We start from the raw sequence: 18,480 nt of genomic DNA, 5'->3' as shown, positions 1-18,480 counted from the left end.
CAGATCTAATAGCTGGTCAAGAAAACATATTGTTGGGAAACTGATTACTCTTACACTGGGTGGTGTGACCACTAAAGCTGTACCAGTGGTAAATAGGTCTTGGAGGGTAGGGACCACCTGGTTGGCACTGTGGCTTGTGTGCACTGTGGGTGCTGGTTGTCCCATCTCCAAACTAGTCTCCGTTCTCATCTCTGCCGCTTTGTCTCCCCCCCTCCCCCTCTCATGCAGAGACAGGGCAGGGCATTGTTCATGCACTGACCGACCTCAGCACCCCCGGCATGACCTCAGGGAACGGAAACTCTGCCTCCAGCATCGCCGGCACTGCCCCCCAGAATGGTGAGAATAAACCACCACAGGCCATTGTGAAACCCCAAATCCTGACGCATGTTATCGAAGGGTTTGTGATCCAGGAGGGGGCGGAGCCTTTCCCGGTACGGACTACTTCTTTTCCCCTCTTTTTTTTTTTTTTTTTTTTAATATGTTTTGGATTGTGTACTAGAATATTTTTACAATTCCATGTAAATTTTCTGAAAATGTGAACAGTTTGCTCTTACCTTGCTGATTTCCCCAATCTACCACAATGTCTGTCAAATAATTTCTCTCTAGGATCAAGTTTCTCCAGAGTCTAAAATGACTTGGTGATAAGAAAAATTGACAAGAGCCCCTTGGTTAGAAGTTTATGCACATAGGCTCAGCAGTATCGCTGACTGGGATGACCTGTGACCCCTGAAGTAGAGGACTTAATTCACCTTGGGGTATTTGATAAAAGACAGTGGACTTTGGAAAATTATACTTTATTGAGTTTTCAATGCCAAAACCTGCACAGCAAAATTTATTAGCAAAATTAGCAAAAAGGAACCTGTTAGTACAGAGTTCTCAAGCTGTGCTGGAAATCAAGATGGTGGCATTGGGAGTACAGCCTGAGATGTGCTTCTGGGAACAGAGCCTTGAAAAGGGAGTGAGTGAGATCAGGGGGCCTTCAGAAAGGGTGTGTGTGGCTCAGGAGGACTGTGTATTGGAAGCCCCATCCCTGGGGTACCATTTGCCTGTCGCTTATGCTTTGAATCTGTGGGAAGTCTTATAAGTCACCAGAGGATTGAGCTTGATTTCTGCAGTGGGTGAACCACTTTCTGAACAGTCAACAGACAAGGCATTTGTGCCCTCTCCTTCTGGAGATTGGCCACAGCCAGTGGCAGATCTCCCAGGGGCAGCTCGCCTTATAAGGACCTAGCTCTGCTCCATGCCTCCCCCTCCAACCTAGTCTAGTCATCCTCCTACCTCTGGAGAAACCCTGAGCCTGTGGGACTGTGGGACGGAGGCAGATAGGACAGCAGCTCACATCATGCTAGAGCCACACACCATCTACACTGGCCACCAGGTTACCCAAACAAAAAAAAAAAAAAAAGGTCCAAGGAGGTAACGCTAGCCTTGGTGCTGCCAGCCACAGAGCATTCCTCTGGCTGGGCTCAGTTGTGTCCTGCTCTCTCCTGTGGCTGCCTGCCCTTCTGGCTCAGCTGTGGTTAGGTAGAGAAGAGTTCAAAATCAAAAACAGAGATGCTGAGTTTTAAATACACTCTCACACTTAACCCTGCCCCTCCTGGTGCTCTCTGAGCACACAACCTGGCAACTGATCAGTGAGTGGTGAGGGAAATATGCCCTTGGACACACCTGGCAGAATAGAATACCCCTAATTTCTTGAGCTATCCCCATACTGTAATGCCACCGTTTCTTGCTTTGGGAGCCAGACAGCAGAAGAGTGCCCCCTTAAGTGGGGCACCCTTAGATGATGGCATGCGGGAGGCCTGGGGTGGGCTGATGTCTGCCTGGATATTTTGTACCTGTAATTATAATAAGGCTACGTAGCAAGGAGTCTAGGATCTAATCCTATGGCCTCCATGTCACCTGTCCTCTAGGTGGGACGCTCGTCCCTGCTGGTGGGGAATCTCAAGAAGAAGTATGCACAGGGGTTCTTGCCTGAGAAGCTTCCCCAGCAGGATCATACCACCACCACTGACTCAGAGATGGAGGAGCCCTATCTGCAAGGTATGCACATGACTCTGGGGCTCAGGGCTAATGGTGTAGGCAGAAGGGCAGGCCTCACGCTTCCCTTTTCTTAGTGTCTGTGGAGGAGCCTCAAGCAGGGACCAAGCAATATTCCTTCCTACTGAACATTTCACCAGTACGTCTTCTGCCTCTGTCCCTGTAAAACAGAGACAGGAAAATTAAGAGCCTCCATCTCCTGGCTCTCCAGTAGCTATACGGTTTCAGAATTTCACTTCCTATAGGGACCATTGCCAGGGCCTAGAAATGACAGTAAGTATAGCACTAGGCAGGTTTGCCCCCCTTCTGCTACCCCAAAAGCCTGAATTTGAGATGGGGAGGTCTGAGGCACAGCCATGGCCAGACAAGGACTGCGTTTAGTTTGTGTGAGCCTTCTGTTTCTTTCCTGGTCATGGAGGATGCTGACTCTGCCCACTTCTGCTGTGCCCCAGCCCACAGTGTGCAAGAGGCATCACCAGACACTCCTGGGGAGACCTAGCCCATGCAAAAGGAGTGGCAAAGTGTCATTTTCTAAATGGATACCATTGGGTGTCACAGCCACAGAGATATTGAAGAGGCGGGATAGGAGTCTGTCATAATCTCCCCACACTCAGCCATTTTCATACTTTACAGAATCCAAAGAGGAGGGCACCCCCCTCAAACTCAAGTGTGAGCTCTGTGGACGGGTGGATTTTGCCTACAAGTTCAAGCGTTCTAAGCGCTTCTGTTCCATGGCTTGTGCAAAAAGGTGAGTGGCCTGCCCTACTGCCCTGCGCAGCCCCTTCCTTGCCCTCAGGACTGTACCTAGTGTCCTCCTCCTAGTAATCATCTACCTTGGATGCTGTAGGTGAGGCTTATCCATCCTTCAAACTCCTTGGCCTGTCTAATTAAGGCGCTGTATCCCAAACACACCAAGTGAGTGCACTAGGCCTAAGAAATCAGAATCACTCGCTGTCCAAGCACACAAAGCAGCCCATTAGCTGGGCCCCCAGGGCAGCTGCCATGCTCTTAGGGTAAAGCCCTCCACAGAAATAAAACTTAGTCCAGAACCATGGCAAGCTTCTGTCCAGCCTGAGAATTGATGATGACACAAAGCACTGTCATTTATTGAGAAGCTACGTCAAAGTGGCAGGAGTGCTGCAAATCTGTAATCCCAACACTCAAAAGACTGAGGCAGGATTGATTCAAGAATAAGGTAACCTCCAGTGTGTAGTAGGATAGAATGCAGTAGGGACTACCTGAGGAGACCTTGTCTCAACCCGAAACAAAAGCAGACAGACAGACACACAGAGAAACTCGGTGCCAGGGGCCATGCTAGTCAGTTGTCTGTTTTCAGAACATCTCTACTGGGCAACTATTACTATTGTCACCATTGTATTTACTATTATTCCCTTTATATGGGTTGGAAAACTAAGGCATAAAGGAGTAGTTGTGCCCAAAGTGACACGGCTGATGAGTCATAGGGAATTTAGGATCTAATGTTCCCCGTGTTCTTTGAAGAAGCACCTTAACCTTGACAGCCCAGAACCCAAAAAGAACTCTCTAGGTTCCAGGTAGACATGTCGCCTATGATGCCCCAGAGTTCCTGTCCTCAGCCATGCTGCCCTGGGTGTGCTAAAGGAGCCAGGGCTCCTTGGTCAAGCTTTTTTTTTTGGGGGGGGGAGGTTCTCTTTAGCTTTGGAGGCTGTCCTGGAACTAGCTCTTGTAGGTCAGGCTGGTCTCAAACTCGCAGATCCACCTGCCTCTGCCTCAAGTGCTGGGATTGAAGGCGTGCACCACCACTGCCCGGCCTTGATCAAGCTTTGGCAGGCCACACTCCAGCAGGACAATGGGCAGACTAGTTTCCTAGCACCATAGTGTGCGGCAGCCATACTCTGAGTGGCTGAATTAAGCATGTCACCAGCATTCCCTCATATCATCATGAGATTGGTTTTAGAAGGCACCTGGTTTCACACCCTGCCTCCCAGGAAGGGCTCAGAGCTCAAGTGCCTGCCCAGAGTCTCAGTCATCCGCAATGTCCTGAAGTCAGTTTGTACTATCGACAGACTCAGGTTGGCTGGCTGTGTGCCCAGGGCCACTCTCTGACTGGCCTGATCCTCTCTGCAGGTATAATGTGGGATGCACCAAACGAGTGGGACTCTTTCACTCTGACCGGAGCAAGCTGCAGAAGGCAGGGACCACAACCCACAACCGCCGCCGGGCCAGCAAGGCTAGTCTGCCCACACTTACCAAGGACACCAAGAAGCAGGTGAGAGGTCAACAGAGCACACTAGAGTGTCACATGGCATGCTGTCCCCTTCCAGCATGATGCTCTCACCTCTTAGAGTCTTACATCCAGCCTTCCCTGGGTCCTCTAGGAGGACCCTCCCTTCGACCTAGGAGCCCTTACCCTTTTCTAGTAGTTTTATCCTAGAACGACCCCCCCTGGGGGGGGGTTGCCATCCATTCTTGATTTCTTGGGCCTTACCCTGCTGGCCCTGTGACGACAGGCTATTCAGGTTACTGCCATGTTAGGCTGGCTGGGAGAGATGGCAGCCTCCACGGTTTCCCCTACCACCTTTTGCCCCCTTGTAAACTGGAGTTTATGAAGGTCTTCATCAGGAATATGGATATTCATTTATTAAATATTTTTCCCAACAGTTCCATGCCAGAGATTCTGTAAGGCACTAAAGATCCAAGGACATGGAACTCACAGCCTAGCATGGCAGTCTTTATCCTTAAGTCTGTGGTGGTGACTTTTATCTTGTACCCTGTTAAGAATCAGCTAAAAGCTGCAGTCCAGAATGAATATAGACAGGAAGTCCCTCTTGGTAGTCCAAGTGACATGAAACAGCCCATACTGAACAGACATAAAAGCAGATTGTTGCAGTGTAGGTCAACACATGATGTGATGTTGGGGTTTGACTGTCCAGAGGCTGTGACTCCAGGAATAGTGAACCAAGCAGAAGAAACAGCAGCACCTGCCTCCACCCCTTCTTGCTGTGGGAGTGGTCAGTTCCCCAATCCTGAAGCAAGACATTTCTCTCTGTTCCCAGCCCTCAGGCACTGTACCCCTTTCAGTTACTGCTGCCTTGCAGCTGACACACAGCCAGGAAGACTCCAGCCGGTGCTCAGATAACTCAAGCTATGAGGAACCCTTGTCACCTATCTCAGCCAGCTCATCCACCTCCCGACGGCGACAAGGCCAGAGGGACCTGGAGCTCCCTGACATGCACATGCGGGACTTGGTGGGCATGGGACACCACTTCCTACCAAGTGAGCCCACAAAGTGGAATGTAGAAGATGTCTATGAATTCATCCGCTCTCTGCCAGGTAAGTTCCTTGGAAATTTCACTGCTGGAATAGCGTGAGTGAGAGGGAGTGGGGACCACCTTCTCCAGGAGGCAGCAGGACCCAAGGTACAGAGGTAGGAACACAAGGCCCCGCTTGTGAAAGCTTATGTTGTAGCTCAGCAGTCTCTGCGGAGTACTTCCTGGCCACCATTTGAAGTAGCTGCAATCTAGGAAGTGGTTTCTGAAGTACATAAGCATGGAATTAGCTCTGTCTCTTCCTGGGCAAGTGGGAAAGAAATCAGGAGGGAGTGTAGTGTCAGGAAAACATAAAAATAAACAGCAGAGGGCTAAAGAGATGGCTCAGTGGTTAAAAGCACTGTTTGCTCTTCCAGAGGTCCCGAGTTCAATTCCCAGAAACCACATGGTGGCTCACAACCATCTGTAATGAGATCTGGTGCCCTCTTCTGGTGTGTAGGCATATACAAGCAGAACACTGTATACATAATAAATTAATCTTAAATAAAAATAAAAACAATAAACAGCTGAAAGTAGGCGTTTGCAGATTGAGAGACCACTCATGAGAGCAGCTTAAACAAGAGCAAGGACAAAAAGGTGTGGTATGGTGTGTGCTGAGTATCGCCCTTGGTGCACAGGGCAAATGAATATGAAGTTGTCATTAAGACTTGCACTTGGAAAGGCAAATTTTCTAGTATTCCAAATTCTTCCAGGGCAACCCTGAAACTTCTTACCTTTCTGCCAGTCTCATGCATTTACTGCCAGGTAGCAGTGATGGTGGCCACAAGCCTGTCGCAGAGTGGAGTGTGGTACAGAAATGGGAGCATAGAATTGGAAATCAGACAGAACTGGGTCCAGGTCTAGCACTCTCACTTAAGCTAGTGTTTTTGTTGTCTATCCTGTACCCTCAAGTTTGTCATAGCACAGTTAACTTTTGTTAAAGACTTAGGAAACCTTTGCAGCCCTGTCTTGGGGTCCCTTATGAGGATGCTGCTTTGTGTCAACTGAGGCTGAGGCCACCTGCAGGCTTCTCTGGGTTAATGGGATCCTCTCACTCCTGATTTGCAGGAAGGGGCTAGCGGTTGGCAGGAGGCCCCTATATAGGCCTCTTATGGCAAGCATGACAGCAGGTTTTCCCCACAGCTAGTAAATTCTAGAGAGCAATCAGAAGAAACCATCATGCCCTCTTGGACCTAGTCTCAGAAATCACACTCTGCCATTCCTACAGTATCTCAGTGGTCACACAGATAAGCTCTGTCCTTTGGGGAAACTGACAGGCTGGCTTAAGGTAGGGTTTCTATTGCTGTGTTGAAACACCATGACCAAAGGCTAGTTGGGGAAAAAAAAGGATTTATTTGGCTAATACTTCCATATCACTGATCATCATTGGAGGAATTCAGAATAGGAACTCAAACAAGGCAGGAACCTGGAGGAGGAGCTGATGCAGAGGCCATGGAGGGGAGCTGATTACTGGCTTGTTCCCCATGGACTGCTCAGCCTGCTTTCTTATAGAACCCAGGGCCACCAGCCCAGGGATTGATGGCCTCATCCACAACGGGCTAGGCCTTCCCCCATTAGTCATTAATTAAGACAATACCCTACAGGCCTATGTAAGCAAAGTTTCTCTGCATCTCAGCAGTCACTCCCAAATAACCACACAGAACCTTATTAATTATAAATGCTTGGCCAATAGCTCAGGCTTATTACTAGCTAACTCCTACAACTTAAATTAACCCATTTATATTGATCTAAATTCTGCCACATAGTGTTACCTCTCTTTCATCCTGCACCTCCTGTTTCTTCTCCATGTCTGGCTGGTGACTCATCTCTCTCTGTCCTTCTTCCCAGTGTCCTTAATCTGGTTCTCCCACCTAACCTCATCCTGCCCATCTATTGGCCAGTTAGCTTCTTTTATTAAACCAATCACAGCAACATGTATTCACACAGTGTAAAGCAATATTCCACATTTCTCCCTTCCTGTCTAATTAAAAAGGAAGGTTTTAACTTTACCATAGTATAAAATTATATACAACAAAAAGTTATTATGTAAGAATTATATTTATAATATCCAGTCTATTTGTATTTGTCAAATTTAGAGAAAATACTATTTATCTTCGTGAGTCTCAAATTTTATACCCAATTTACCTTTTATCATGACTAAGGAAAACTTTAACTATGACTTAGTCTTCAACTCTGTCAAAGATCCCAGAAAGGTGAAATGTTATGTAACAACAGGGACATCTGGCTGTCTGGACAATCACCCAAAGTTCTTTTGTAATGTTGGGGCATCTAACTTTGGCCTACAGGCCTAATACATCTGACAGAAATTTCTGAGAACCAAGGGATTTTGTCCTACCTTGTCTTGGCAAAGTTTGGCAGTCACTTTGTTTGTGTCCTGCTGGTCCAGTTTGGACAGCATACTGTAAGCAGTTGCAGAGATGGCAGTTTCTTTGCCCCAATGGCTAGCTTGTGCCATAAAGAAAGCAAACTCCATAATATAGGTTCCTCAATGCCCATCACCTTCTTTTGAAGTAAATTGATGCTGTTAGGAGCAGATGTGTCTCACTGACATGAAAAGCCTTAGGTTATTAACCATATTAAGTGCCATATTCTGTGGGTCTTTGAAGTGTTTGAAAACGATCCATCTATCTAAATATATATCCATGTATAACCAAAACTAATGGAAAGTGGCAGTCTATAGACCAGGGGATAGAAAGGCCAATATTGAGGAGGGAACCACAAAATCAGCACAGCACTATTGGCTATAAGACAGACAATTAGGAAAGCAAAGGGAAAGTCCCTGTCTTCTCCAATTCATGATGTATGTGTAATGGTATAAATGTATGGTCATCAAAAGGGAAAACCACTAACTGGCAGATAAATGACAAAGATATCTGGTCATGGGAGGCATGAGTGGAAACGGCAAAACTAAGCAAAGACATCAAATTTTATATAGGCAACACAAGACTAAAAGTTTGAATATTATAGGTGACTATTAATCTATATTTCTTAATTATACATTACATTTTTAAATGGACTGTATAAGCACAATACTGTAAACAAGACTAGAAACATACAGTGTAACAAAACTAACTTTAAATTTGTGTCAATAAACCAAAATTCATAACTATGTAAAGTATTTTGATTTTGGATTAAAGTAGATTCAATAATCTTCCTTTGTTCCTACCATTCCTATGTCATATCCCCCTTTTTTCCTTTAGAAAGAGATTTTTTTAATTTAACACTTTGGTTTAGCTTTTTTCCTGACTATGACCAATACCAACTTGTAACCAACACCCCTTAAATGATAATAAACATCTATAACCCACTTTTTTTTTTCTTTGAGACAGGGTTTCTCTGTATTGCTTTGGACCTTTTCCTGGAACTCGCTCTGTAGACCAGGCTGGCCTCAAACTCAGAGATCCACCTGCCTCTGCCTTCCAAGTGTTGGGATTAAAGGCGTGCACACCAACGCCCGACTATAAGCCATCTTTTGGGAATGTGGGCATTGTTTTTTCCAGACTGCTTCCTTTGTCTGGGGGTGGTGGCATCTTTGAGGGACCCTGAGAAAACTTAGGATGATGATTAAGTTTGGGCTGGAGTAGTCTGTGAGGCTGGACCATCTCATCCAGCAGCCTTGAAGCTGTTCTGGATGCATAACTCCAAGGAAACTACAGCAGAGGCACTGTGAGAGGCTGGATCACCTGGGCCATTTGTTTTCATTGGTGTCTGGTCCCCTTGCTCTGAAAATACATAAACTTTATAGGTAGCATACATATCTGCAGTAATACAAGTATAGACTATGTGCTGTACACAAGTTAATCAATGATGATACTTTGTTTTATATTTCAGCAGTTAAAATAAACATTACATGTTTTGTATTTTATTTGTAGGTTTATTTCTTTATGTTTGTAGTCAGGATTTTCAGGGAGTCTTTCTTGATCAAATATGATTCCTGTCAATCTGGAATGAACCCACAGCTTCTCATTTCCTGTGGAAATAAAAGTATAACCACTTTCCCAAAGCAACATTACCTCTTGACTTCCATTTTGAAGTCAAGGTATTCTAAAAATACATAGGTTGGTTTAATCTAGCAGTTTCCATAATCCAGTGTTTGTTAAAGACAGCACAGTAACACACAGGATAGGATCCAGGCTCTGTGTGTCCCATCTACAGGATCCATCCATCTTTACATGGCTATTCTTTTATATCTCTTTACTTCCTTTTTAAGAATTTTACTTTATTTTTTTTAAAGCTATATGTTCTTCTGACTGCCTGTAGCCTTTTTCTTTTCTCTCCCAAGCCTTTGTACATTTTAAACACTGTAACCCATTTAGAGGTTTTTCTCCATCTGGCTCTGTCTTTTACTGAGCATCTGTATTGTCTAAACTGATCACATGAGACAAATCTTAAACTGCTTTGTTAGTTGCTGGCATTGGCGGCTGGCTCCCCACCCCCACCCCTGCCTTTGCTCTCTGTGTTCACACTGCCACCAAGTAGTATGCCACCCACTCCTCATAAACCCCATTTAAGTGTTCAGTAGCAGGGCCTCTTAAAAGAGCCATGCTTGTGTTTGACACTAGCAAACAGAGCCTAACAGAAAAAAATGAGGTATTTGGAATGCCCCCTCCTTTTTTTTTTTTAAAGTGTTCTCAGGTTTTATGTGGATCTACATTTCTGGACTTTGGGGTACCATTTGTAAGCAACAGTCTTGACCGTCTCGACAGTCGCTCCCAAATAACCACACAGAAGCTTCTTATTAATTATAAATGCTTGGTCAATAGCTCAGGCTTGTTACTAGCTAACTCCTACAACTTTTATATTCATTTTTTATATTCATTTATATATATATATTTATTTATATAAATTATATAAATATAATTTATATTCATCTAAATTCTGCCACATGGTGTTACCTCTCTTTCATCCTGCACCTCCTATTTCCTGTCCTAGTCTGGCTGGTGATGACCTTCTTCTTCCCAGTGTCCTTAGTCTGGTTCTCCCACCTAACCTCATCCTGCCGCCCTTGGCCATCAGCTTCTGGGTTACACCAGTCACAACAGCATATATCCATACAGTGTAAAGAAATATTCCACAGACCTGCCTACAGCCTGGTCTTCTGGAGGCATTTTCTTGAGTCAAGTCTGGGCTTGGAGAGCTCTGGCCCTGCTGCACAGGTGTGGTTCCCTAGTCTAGAGATCAGAGAACTAAGACAGGTTGTCTCCTGCCCACCACACCCCGAGTACCTGGTAGGTAACAGGGAAGATAGGAAACATGCAGGCAGCTGTGACCCACACCAGCCCTGGGTAGCCCTGGTCACCATTTCCTTCTGAGGATTCAAAGCTGGAGTGACTCTTACCTGCCCTTGCTTGGTCCCACTCTCAGAGTCACCCACCTGCTGAGAAAGGCAGCCTGAGTGTTCAGCACAACTTGAATTGCAGTGCTTATTGTAGTTCCTGCTTTTTATTTTCTAATAACCTCCGAGCAGTATTTCTGACAGTATAATTTCCTTAAGATCTTTACAGTCTCTGAGTCTTGTTGGGGTTCATTCCATCAAACAAAGAACACACCCCAAATCTTTCAGATAAGCCTTTCTGTAATGTTGGGCTTCTTCTGGAGCCCTCAAGGTTCTTGGGAATCCTTCAACTGATCAGAAACCATGGCAAGCCCTTCTCTTCCAGGGTATCATGTCAGATCTTTGTGGGGGGAGGTTGTTTTGGTTTTGGGGAGTTTGTTTGTTTGATTGATTAAGGCAGGGTTTCTCTGTGTTGCTCTGGCTGTCCTGGCACTCACTCTGTAGACCAGGCTGGCCTCAAACTCAGAGATCTGCCTTCCTCTGTTTCCCGAGTGCTGGGATTACAGGTGTGCACCCCCACTCTGGAAACTGTTTTCTAATCCCAGCACTGTTGACCATCTGAACGGCTCAGGGCTTCCTGAACCAGCAGATACTGGCCATGGTACATGGAACTGCTGTCTTTCCTTTCACCAGAAACCAGGCAGCGCCCTCAGCCTTCTGTCTGAAGATGTCTTTAGGCCACTGGGAACTTTACACTTCACATCCCCAGCTCAGTGCTGCTAAACTTGCTGCTTCTAGTAGGGTGCAGTTGATTCCCAGACCTTCCAGACTCCAGTAGCAGTTCCCACGCTCTCTTTTAAGCTCCCAGCAGTGTCCTGGGCTATGGGACTCCTGCTTGGGATCCCAGACCCCCTTAGGCAGTCACTGGTACTCCACCTGCCCTACCTGCCGCTGGCCCCAGTACAAGGCCATCCCTGCATGTTCCAGGTTTTTTAGTGTCTCACTTCTCAATAAGGCACCAAAATCTGTGTAATTGATACATTGCTATGAGACAAATGACTCTAAAACTTAGCCTTAAATAGTAGTGACCCATTTATTTTCTCAGAGTTGTGGAGGTCAGGTATTTGCAGTGGCTCAGCGGTTGCTCCAGTTAAGGGCATATGAAGTCTCATTGAGGAAGTCAGACGGAGCCTCCATCATAGATGCTGCTGCTCTGACTTCCTCAATGAGACATCATCACGTCCGAGGAGCTCAGGCACATGGCAATAGGCTTCTTCTGCTATCCACCAGCATCTGTCCAGAGGGGCTGATGGAGTGTTCTGGTGTGGTGGTTGGCTTGCTCCAAAATCAGTTACCTGCAAGGATAAGGGAAAAGCTGCTGTCCTTTCTATGAGGCCTCAGCAGCCACATGCTTACCTTCTGTGCCAACTCAGCGCTTAGGACAGTATTAGTGGAGGGGAAGGCCCAAGGAAGGCCACATCCTCACTTTCTGGCTCAGTCATTTAACCTCTCAGGCTGCAAGACAAGAACAGTACCACTGTGGTAATATCTTGCTTGTACAAATAAAGCCTGTCTGATTGTCAGAGAATGGAGCATGCCACTAGCTAACCATAGAGGTCTGGAGGTCTGTACAGACAGGAAGTGAGCTAGCTGGGCTAGCTCAGTCGGTAGAGCATGAGACTCTTAATCTCAGGGTTGTGGGTTCAAGCCCCATGTTGGGCACCATTTGTAGACAAAGAGTTTCTGTTCTACCCAGCCCTATAGCTATTTGGACCCAAGTAAACACACAGAGAGTGTATTAATTACAATTGTTTGACCAGTATACTGCCCTCAGTGTACCATGTGAGGCTTTCCTGAGCTAGGGCTTGTTTCTAACTGCTGCGTGTTGCCGTGGTCTTCCTCAGGTTGCCAGGAGATTGCAGAGGAGTTCCGTGCCCAGGAGATTGATGGACAAGCCCTGCTGCTGCTCAAGGAGGACCACCTGATGAGTGCCATGAACATCAAGCTGGGGCCTGCCCTGAAGATCTACGCACGCATCAGCATGCTCAAAGACTCCTAGAGTCTCTGCTGCCCACTGCCCCATCGGCAGCCAGGGTTCCAGCCCCAGGTGGGCGCCGCCTCCTGATGGAGCAGAGCCACACAGACATTCCTGAGGAGCCCGGGACAGGGCCAGTTGGAGGGAAGGGGCTCTCCCTAGGGGTGCAGCTGTGAGGAGGTCTCCGTGCCTCTTCAGTGGCTCTCAGGGGCCATTTCTGTGGGAGGGAAGAGAGGTAGGTGGCACAGAAGATGGGGCTTTGCGCTTGTAAATACTGACAGCACTGGCTTCCTCCAAAGTCCCAATGTTCTAGCCTCCCCCTCTAATCCTTTCTCTGTCCCCCATTTTCCAGGGGGTTTATGGTCAGGGCTCCCCAACTTGAGTTGGGTTACTTCCAAGGGCAGCCAGCAGGCCTGGACAGAGGTCTTGAAAGCCCTTGCCTTCTCCCCCATACCCCCTTCTTTCTCCAGGCCTGGCTAACCTTCCGTTGTCAGCTTCTCCCCCTTCAGCCTGTTTCCACAGCATCCAGGGTTCTACCCCTGTACCTTTTGCAGGTGGAGAGAGAGAAGCTGGGCCCAGTTTGGCCGTGCCTGCAGGCACAGACGCCTTAACGCTGTGTGTATGACTGTGTGACTGGGAGCCTGGACTGACAGGCCGTGAGTTGCCCTCTGGCATCTCCAGGTGTTTTGTAGCAAACAGCCACTTAGTGCTTTGTCCTGGACTCCACTCAGCCTGAGGCTGGGGAATAGAAAGAAAGGGCAGACCCCGAGAGTTGGAGATTAGAGGTTCCCTCCAGATGGCAGGAGGTTTCTGGGAAGGTCTCCTCACACCAAACTGGCAGTGTGTCCTGCTGGCTGGCAGACAACACAAGGAAGCTCCAGGGGCTAGACTATGTGACCCAAAGCCCAAGCCTCCCATGACTTACCTGCCCGCCCATCCTTACACACACACACCCTCATGGGAGGAAGTGTGCGACTGCAGACTGGCTGGAGGCACTGTGGAAGCAGCCTTTGGCCTTCCACTCCCACACTTGCCTGTAAAACTTGTATAGCAATTACAGCTACCTAAGGAAGGGCAGGCCGCCTCTGACTTGTCCTGTCCTTACCAACTCTGGGAAGTCAGACTCTTCCCGGGAGGGGTAAGCACCTTTTCAGCTTACTCTGCCCCCTTCCCCACCCCCACCCCCAGGCAGGGTTGGAAATGAAGGACTTTTTTAACCTTTTGTTTTGTTTTTAAAAAATAAATCTGTAAAATCTGCGTCTTGTGTGGCTTTTTCCCAGGGATGACTGTGTGCCTGGATTTTTGTTCATGGGTGAGGGAAAGAATGGGACTTGGGTTGGGGAAGGATGGCCGCCTTGACTGGGCAGCATATGCATTTCACCTGACTAGGACTGGATCATTTCATTACCCTTGCCTCAAATCGACACCCCTCGAAGTGAAAATGCAAGGCCCTTGAGCTCTGAGCCTCCCTACCTGCTTTTCCCATCAAGGCCACATGGGAAGCCAACATTATCAGTAACACTTGAGCCAGAACCCAGACTTTCCTACCTGCAGCAGGTGCATCTGGGTGGAACTGGTCCCTGTTCATAAGATACCGGGGCTTGAGGACAGCTTTAGTTCACTCCGCACTTGCCAAGCATTGTATGACTAATAACACAATAGAGGAATAAATAGGTAGGCCAAGGGACTTCTAAGGGGGGAAAATAACATAATGTCTGACAATGAAATAATGGTAATGAGTGCAAGGGCAGATGAGATGGGAGCTGGCCAGACTGAGGTGAAGCCCCTAGGTGTTAGCTGGGGTTGGCCATGTGCCTCCTGGGCGAGGGTGACAACCCAGGGCTTGTGTACTCCTGTCATTAAGCTAGTCAGCTGGACTTCTTAAGGTTCCCCTTAACCCCACCAGAGCCTCTACAGGAGATTGGATGTGACAATTTGAGAATCAGTATTCCTAAATTGATGACTGCACACTGGGGTACCTGTTAAAATGTGGTTACCCACTGGAAGAGTGGCTGGTTAATCCCCCAGGGAGACCACAACCTGGAAGGTTGGTGACCCAGAAGTGGGGAAGCTAGGGAGGCTTGTGGGGGGGTAGCCAGAGTGGGGTGAGCCACAGGGGGCCCCCAATCACAAAAGCCTTCTGCCTGTCTGCCTAGACAGCCAGGCTTTCCAAAATACCAGATCCCACTCAAGTTTACTTGTATGTGATGGAGAGGAAACCAAGGCTACTCAGAAATTGGTGAATTTAAGTCAGGTGAGTTGTCTGTCACTTCAGATGAAAGGACCTAACACATCTCATGATTTTTTGTTGTTGTTGTTTTCTTTTTTGTTTTTGTTTTGTTTTTGTTTTTTTGAGACAAGGTTTCATGTATTTGAACTTCAGCCTCCTGAGTGCTGGAATTACAGGGGTGAGCAATGTGTCTAGCTGCTGCTGTATTTGAAGCTATGCTCTTACATAAATATCTGTTCCTAGTATTGGCACTACATAAACTTTCACAAATATTTGGTTATGACTCACTGGGAAATTGCTACACAAATCCAGCTGTAAAACAGTAAAGCAGAGAGGATGTAGCAGGTGGAGGGGGCAGGAGGGGAGCCTGGGGACAGCCATTGTTAAGGGATAAAGGGGTTCTAGGGCCATAGGAACACAAAGGAAAAATTTCTGTCAGGCATAGTGGCACACTTCTTGAATCCCAGCGCTCAGTAAGTAGAGGCAGGCAGATCTCTGTTCAAGACCAGCCTGGTCTACAGAGTAAGTTCCTAGACAGCCAGGGCTCCATAGAGAAACCCTGTCTTGAAAAAAGAAATAGGGCCAGTGTAAGCTACACAGCCAAGATCTTATATGACTCTTAACCTGGGGACAGGTATGTGCACCCCATGTTACTGGGGAGGCAAAGGAGACTACAAGGAGTAAAGTTGCTCAAAGTCACAGTGCCCAGTGCTTTTCAGCTTAAGCTTGTAGTGAGTGCCATACAGGACATCTGGGTGGGAATGCAAGACCTGACTCTAGACCCTCCCAGAAATAAGACACAAGGGAGGAAAGAGAAGCCCCTACACTTGCCTCAGGTTCTCCACTGGGTTAGGTCTGCTTCATTCCACTCTAATAAATGATTGGCCCCAAAGGGCTTGCCAACCCCATCCCCACCCTAGGATCTGTGGTAACCTCACTTCAGAGTTCCTGAATTTATTGGCAATCTAACCCAGATTGCTTTTGGGGGTGTGGTTTAGGAGGCAGGAAGGACCTGCTTTGTGCCTATATATATATATAGAGAGAGACCTTGTCACTTTTACTGCATGTGCCCTTCGTTCCACCTCTCTGGGATGAAAAGATTGCATGACAACTGGCTTCCCCAATGGCTCTCAAGGGACTCAGGTGAGTGGGTTCAGTGCCCACCAGGTGGGAAGTACAAGTATAAGCCCCAGGCTGACTGACCCAACCGGAGCTCAGTCAGGTGGTAGAATTGCTGGGGGAAAATGTGGCTCCAAGAACAAGTGTTAAGAATAACAAGCAACCTCAGAGGCTTCCATGGCAGGTAAGGGTGACAGAGGCAGAGGGACAAACATGCCAGGCAGACAGCTTAAGTGAGAAGTTTTATTAGAAGGGGGAGGAGAAAAGAGGTAAAAAGATAGTGAGGACAGAAAAGAGAGACAGGAAAAGTCCTGTCTGCCCCAGGGGAACAGCAGGAAAGAGAGGAGCTAAAACCCTACCTATCACATATCCTTTCTGCTCCCCCTGGATGGTGAGGCCTTCCATAGGGTGTCATCAGAGTATATTGTATCCTTTGGGATAGCCCCAACTCTTTCTTTTTTCTTAAGATTTTATTTATTTATCATGTATACAACATTCTGCTTCCATGTATATCTGCACATCAGATGAGGGCACCAGATCTCATAATGGATGGTTCTGAGCCACCATGTGGTTGCTGGGAATTGAACTCAGGACCTCTGGAAGAACAGCCAGTGCTCTTAACCTCTGAGCCATTTCTCCAGCCCCCAGCCCCAAACTCTTTATCATTCCTGAGTGAATGGTTTACTTGAGACTCAGTCTCCTCACTGATGGGATGGGAGCAATCCAGGTTCCTCTCGGGGTACTGTGGTCAGACTTCACCAAGACCTGGGAGTGTTCTCTGCAGTGTCTGGCCCCATCAGTGCCCAGGATTAGGAATGAGCACAGACTTAACTCCTTGGGCAAATGGAGTTTTAAGCAAAGGAGTAATGGTGAGCTGGGGAAAGAAAGTGAAGTTACAGCCACAATTCATTACGTCATTCATTTCTAGCAAATGATTGTTAACAACACCAATTATGAAGCAGGTTCTGGGACTTGGAACCAAAACTCCAAAGTCTACCAGGGCAATGAAGAGTTCCTAGGACAGACAGGGGTTAAGCAAGGGCTGGAGGTGGGTGGGTTGGTGAAGGCAGAGATGTAGGACCAGGGACCAGATGCCAAGGAGCTGGAAAACAAGTGAGTGACAGAAGGTGGGGAGAGTGGCCTGGCAAAGACGGGGTGACAATTCCAGTGAGCTATGGTAAACCCAGGAAACTTCAGGTCAGGGCTGAAGGGTGGAACCCTGACTGGGAAATTGCTACACAAATCCAGCTGTAAAACAATAAAGCAGAGAGGATGGAGCAGGTGGAGGGGGCAGGAGGGGAGCCTGGTGACAGCCATTGTTAAGGGATAAAGGGGTTCTAAGGCCATAGGAACACAAAGGAAAAAGGGATGGATGGGCCTGGCAGGACCACTCAGACTGCAGATTGAGATGCTGTGAGTTTAAAGCTTGTGGGGACATCTGGGCAGACACAGCAATCTAAGGGATACAAGATACCTGTGGCCATTGCTCAGCCAGAGCACTGGAAACACAGTGCGACATTACAGATGGTACACACCAGTCAGCAAAGGGTGGAGCCTCATTGTGCAGGGTGGACACAACTGAAGGGCATTGAGTCACAAACAAGGCCCTTCCTCTCTCCCTGGAACTTTTCAATGACATCACCAATCTGGTGCGCCGCTCCCTCACCCCCTATAAGTCCACCTATATAATCCATAGTTAACAGCCAGCAGCAACATGCAGCTACTGAGCTATGTTAAGTCAAAATTAGAAATTAGATTTAGTATTTAGACTTAGAAAAAATAGGCAAGGAAATGTCAATTTTCATACTGGTTACATATTAAAAGGACATTTTAGATATGTTAGCATAAATCAAAATGTTGTTAAAAATTAATTTCACCTGTTTCACTTTTTTAAACTTTGCTACTGTAAAATATGAAGTCTCCTGTGTGGATCACATTTAATCCTAGGGGGGTTTGCTCGTCTAGCATTCCCCAATAGACACTAAGGCAGCTCTTGTGGATGCCATGCCTGTTAGCACATGGACACACTGGGAGAGAGGCTCCCCCATGGAAGTGAGACCTGCCTCTCCATGGAGTTCTGGTCTTGTCTGTTCCAGTGTTTACCAGTTCCCTTATGCTTCTCACCGGCCACACTGACCTCTGCTATTAGACACACATAGTACATTCACCAACCCCTGTTGGGCTTGCTTATGTCCATCTTTTTTTCTTTCTATCACTTTTTTGTTTGTTCCTTTGTTTTTCAAGACAGGGTTTCCCTGTGTAGCTTTGGAACCTGTCCTGGAACTCACTCTTGTAGACCAGGCTGGTCTCGAACGCACAGAGATCCGCCTGCCTCTGCCTCCTGAGTGCTGCAATTAAAGGCATGCGCCACTACCGCCCGGCCTTTCTATCGCTTTCTATTAGTTTTTTTAGTTTTGTTAGCTAACTTACAAAACGTCAGGTTTCACTATGGCACTCTCAGGCAGGCCTGTCA

At 47.2% G+C, this 18,480-nt stretch overlaps 1 protein-coding gene and 1 non-coding gene across 10 annotated transcripts in view; both read left to right on the top strand.

Moving 5' to 3' along the window:
- Nucleotides 1-13,915, top strand: part of Phc2 (polyhomeotic homolog 2) — a 101,403-nt gene extending 87,488 nt beyond the window's left edge. For 8 of the 9 annotated variants that reach the window (XM_027399350.2, XM_035439605.1, XM_027399352.2 and 5 more), the window contains 6 exons: nt 229-431; nt 1,914-2,043; nt 2,674-2,788; nt 4,147-4,288; nt 5,076-5,352; nt 12,528-12,682. In XM_027399350.2, coding sequence (XP_027255151.1) covers nt 229-431; nt 1,914-2,043; nt 2,674-2,788; nt 4,147-4,288; nt 5,076-5,352; nt 12,528-12,682 — 1,022 coding nt within the window. Of the gene's footprint in view, nt 1-228; nt 432-1,913; nt 2,044-2,673; nt 2,789-4,146; nt 4,289-5,075; nt 5,353-12,527 lie in introns of all 9 variants that reach the window. The other variant, XM_027399351.2, reaches the window with a different exon arrangement.
- Trnak-cuu lies at nt 12,273-12,345 on the top strand. The gene has a single exon. It is a non-coding gene; the product is annotated as a tRNA-Lys (tRNA).
- Nucleotides 13,916-18,480: the final 4,565 nt, after the last annotated feature.

Source organism: Cricetulus griseus, chromosome 2, assembly GCF_003668045.3.
Source record: "Cricetulus griseus strain 17A/GY chromosome 2, alternate assembly CriGri-PICRH-1.0, whole genome shotgun sequence".
Lineage (NCBI taxonomy): Eukaryota > Metazoa > Chordata > Mammalia > Rodentia > Cricetidae > Cricetulus > Cricetulus griseus.
Note: the sequence above shows the minus strand (reverse complement) of the source record. Positions and strands in the feature narration are given on the sequence as shown.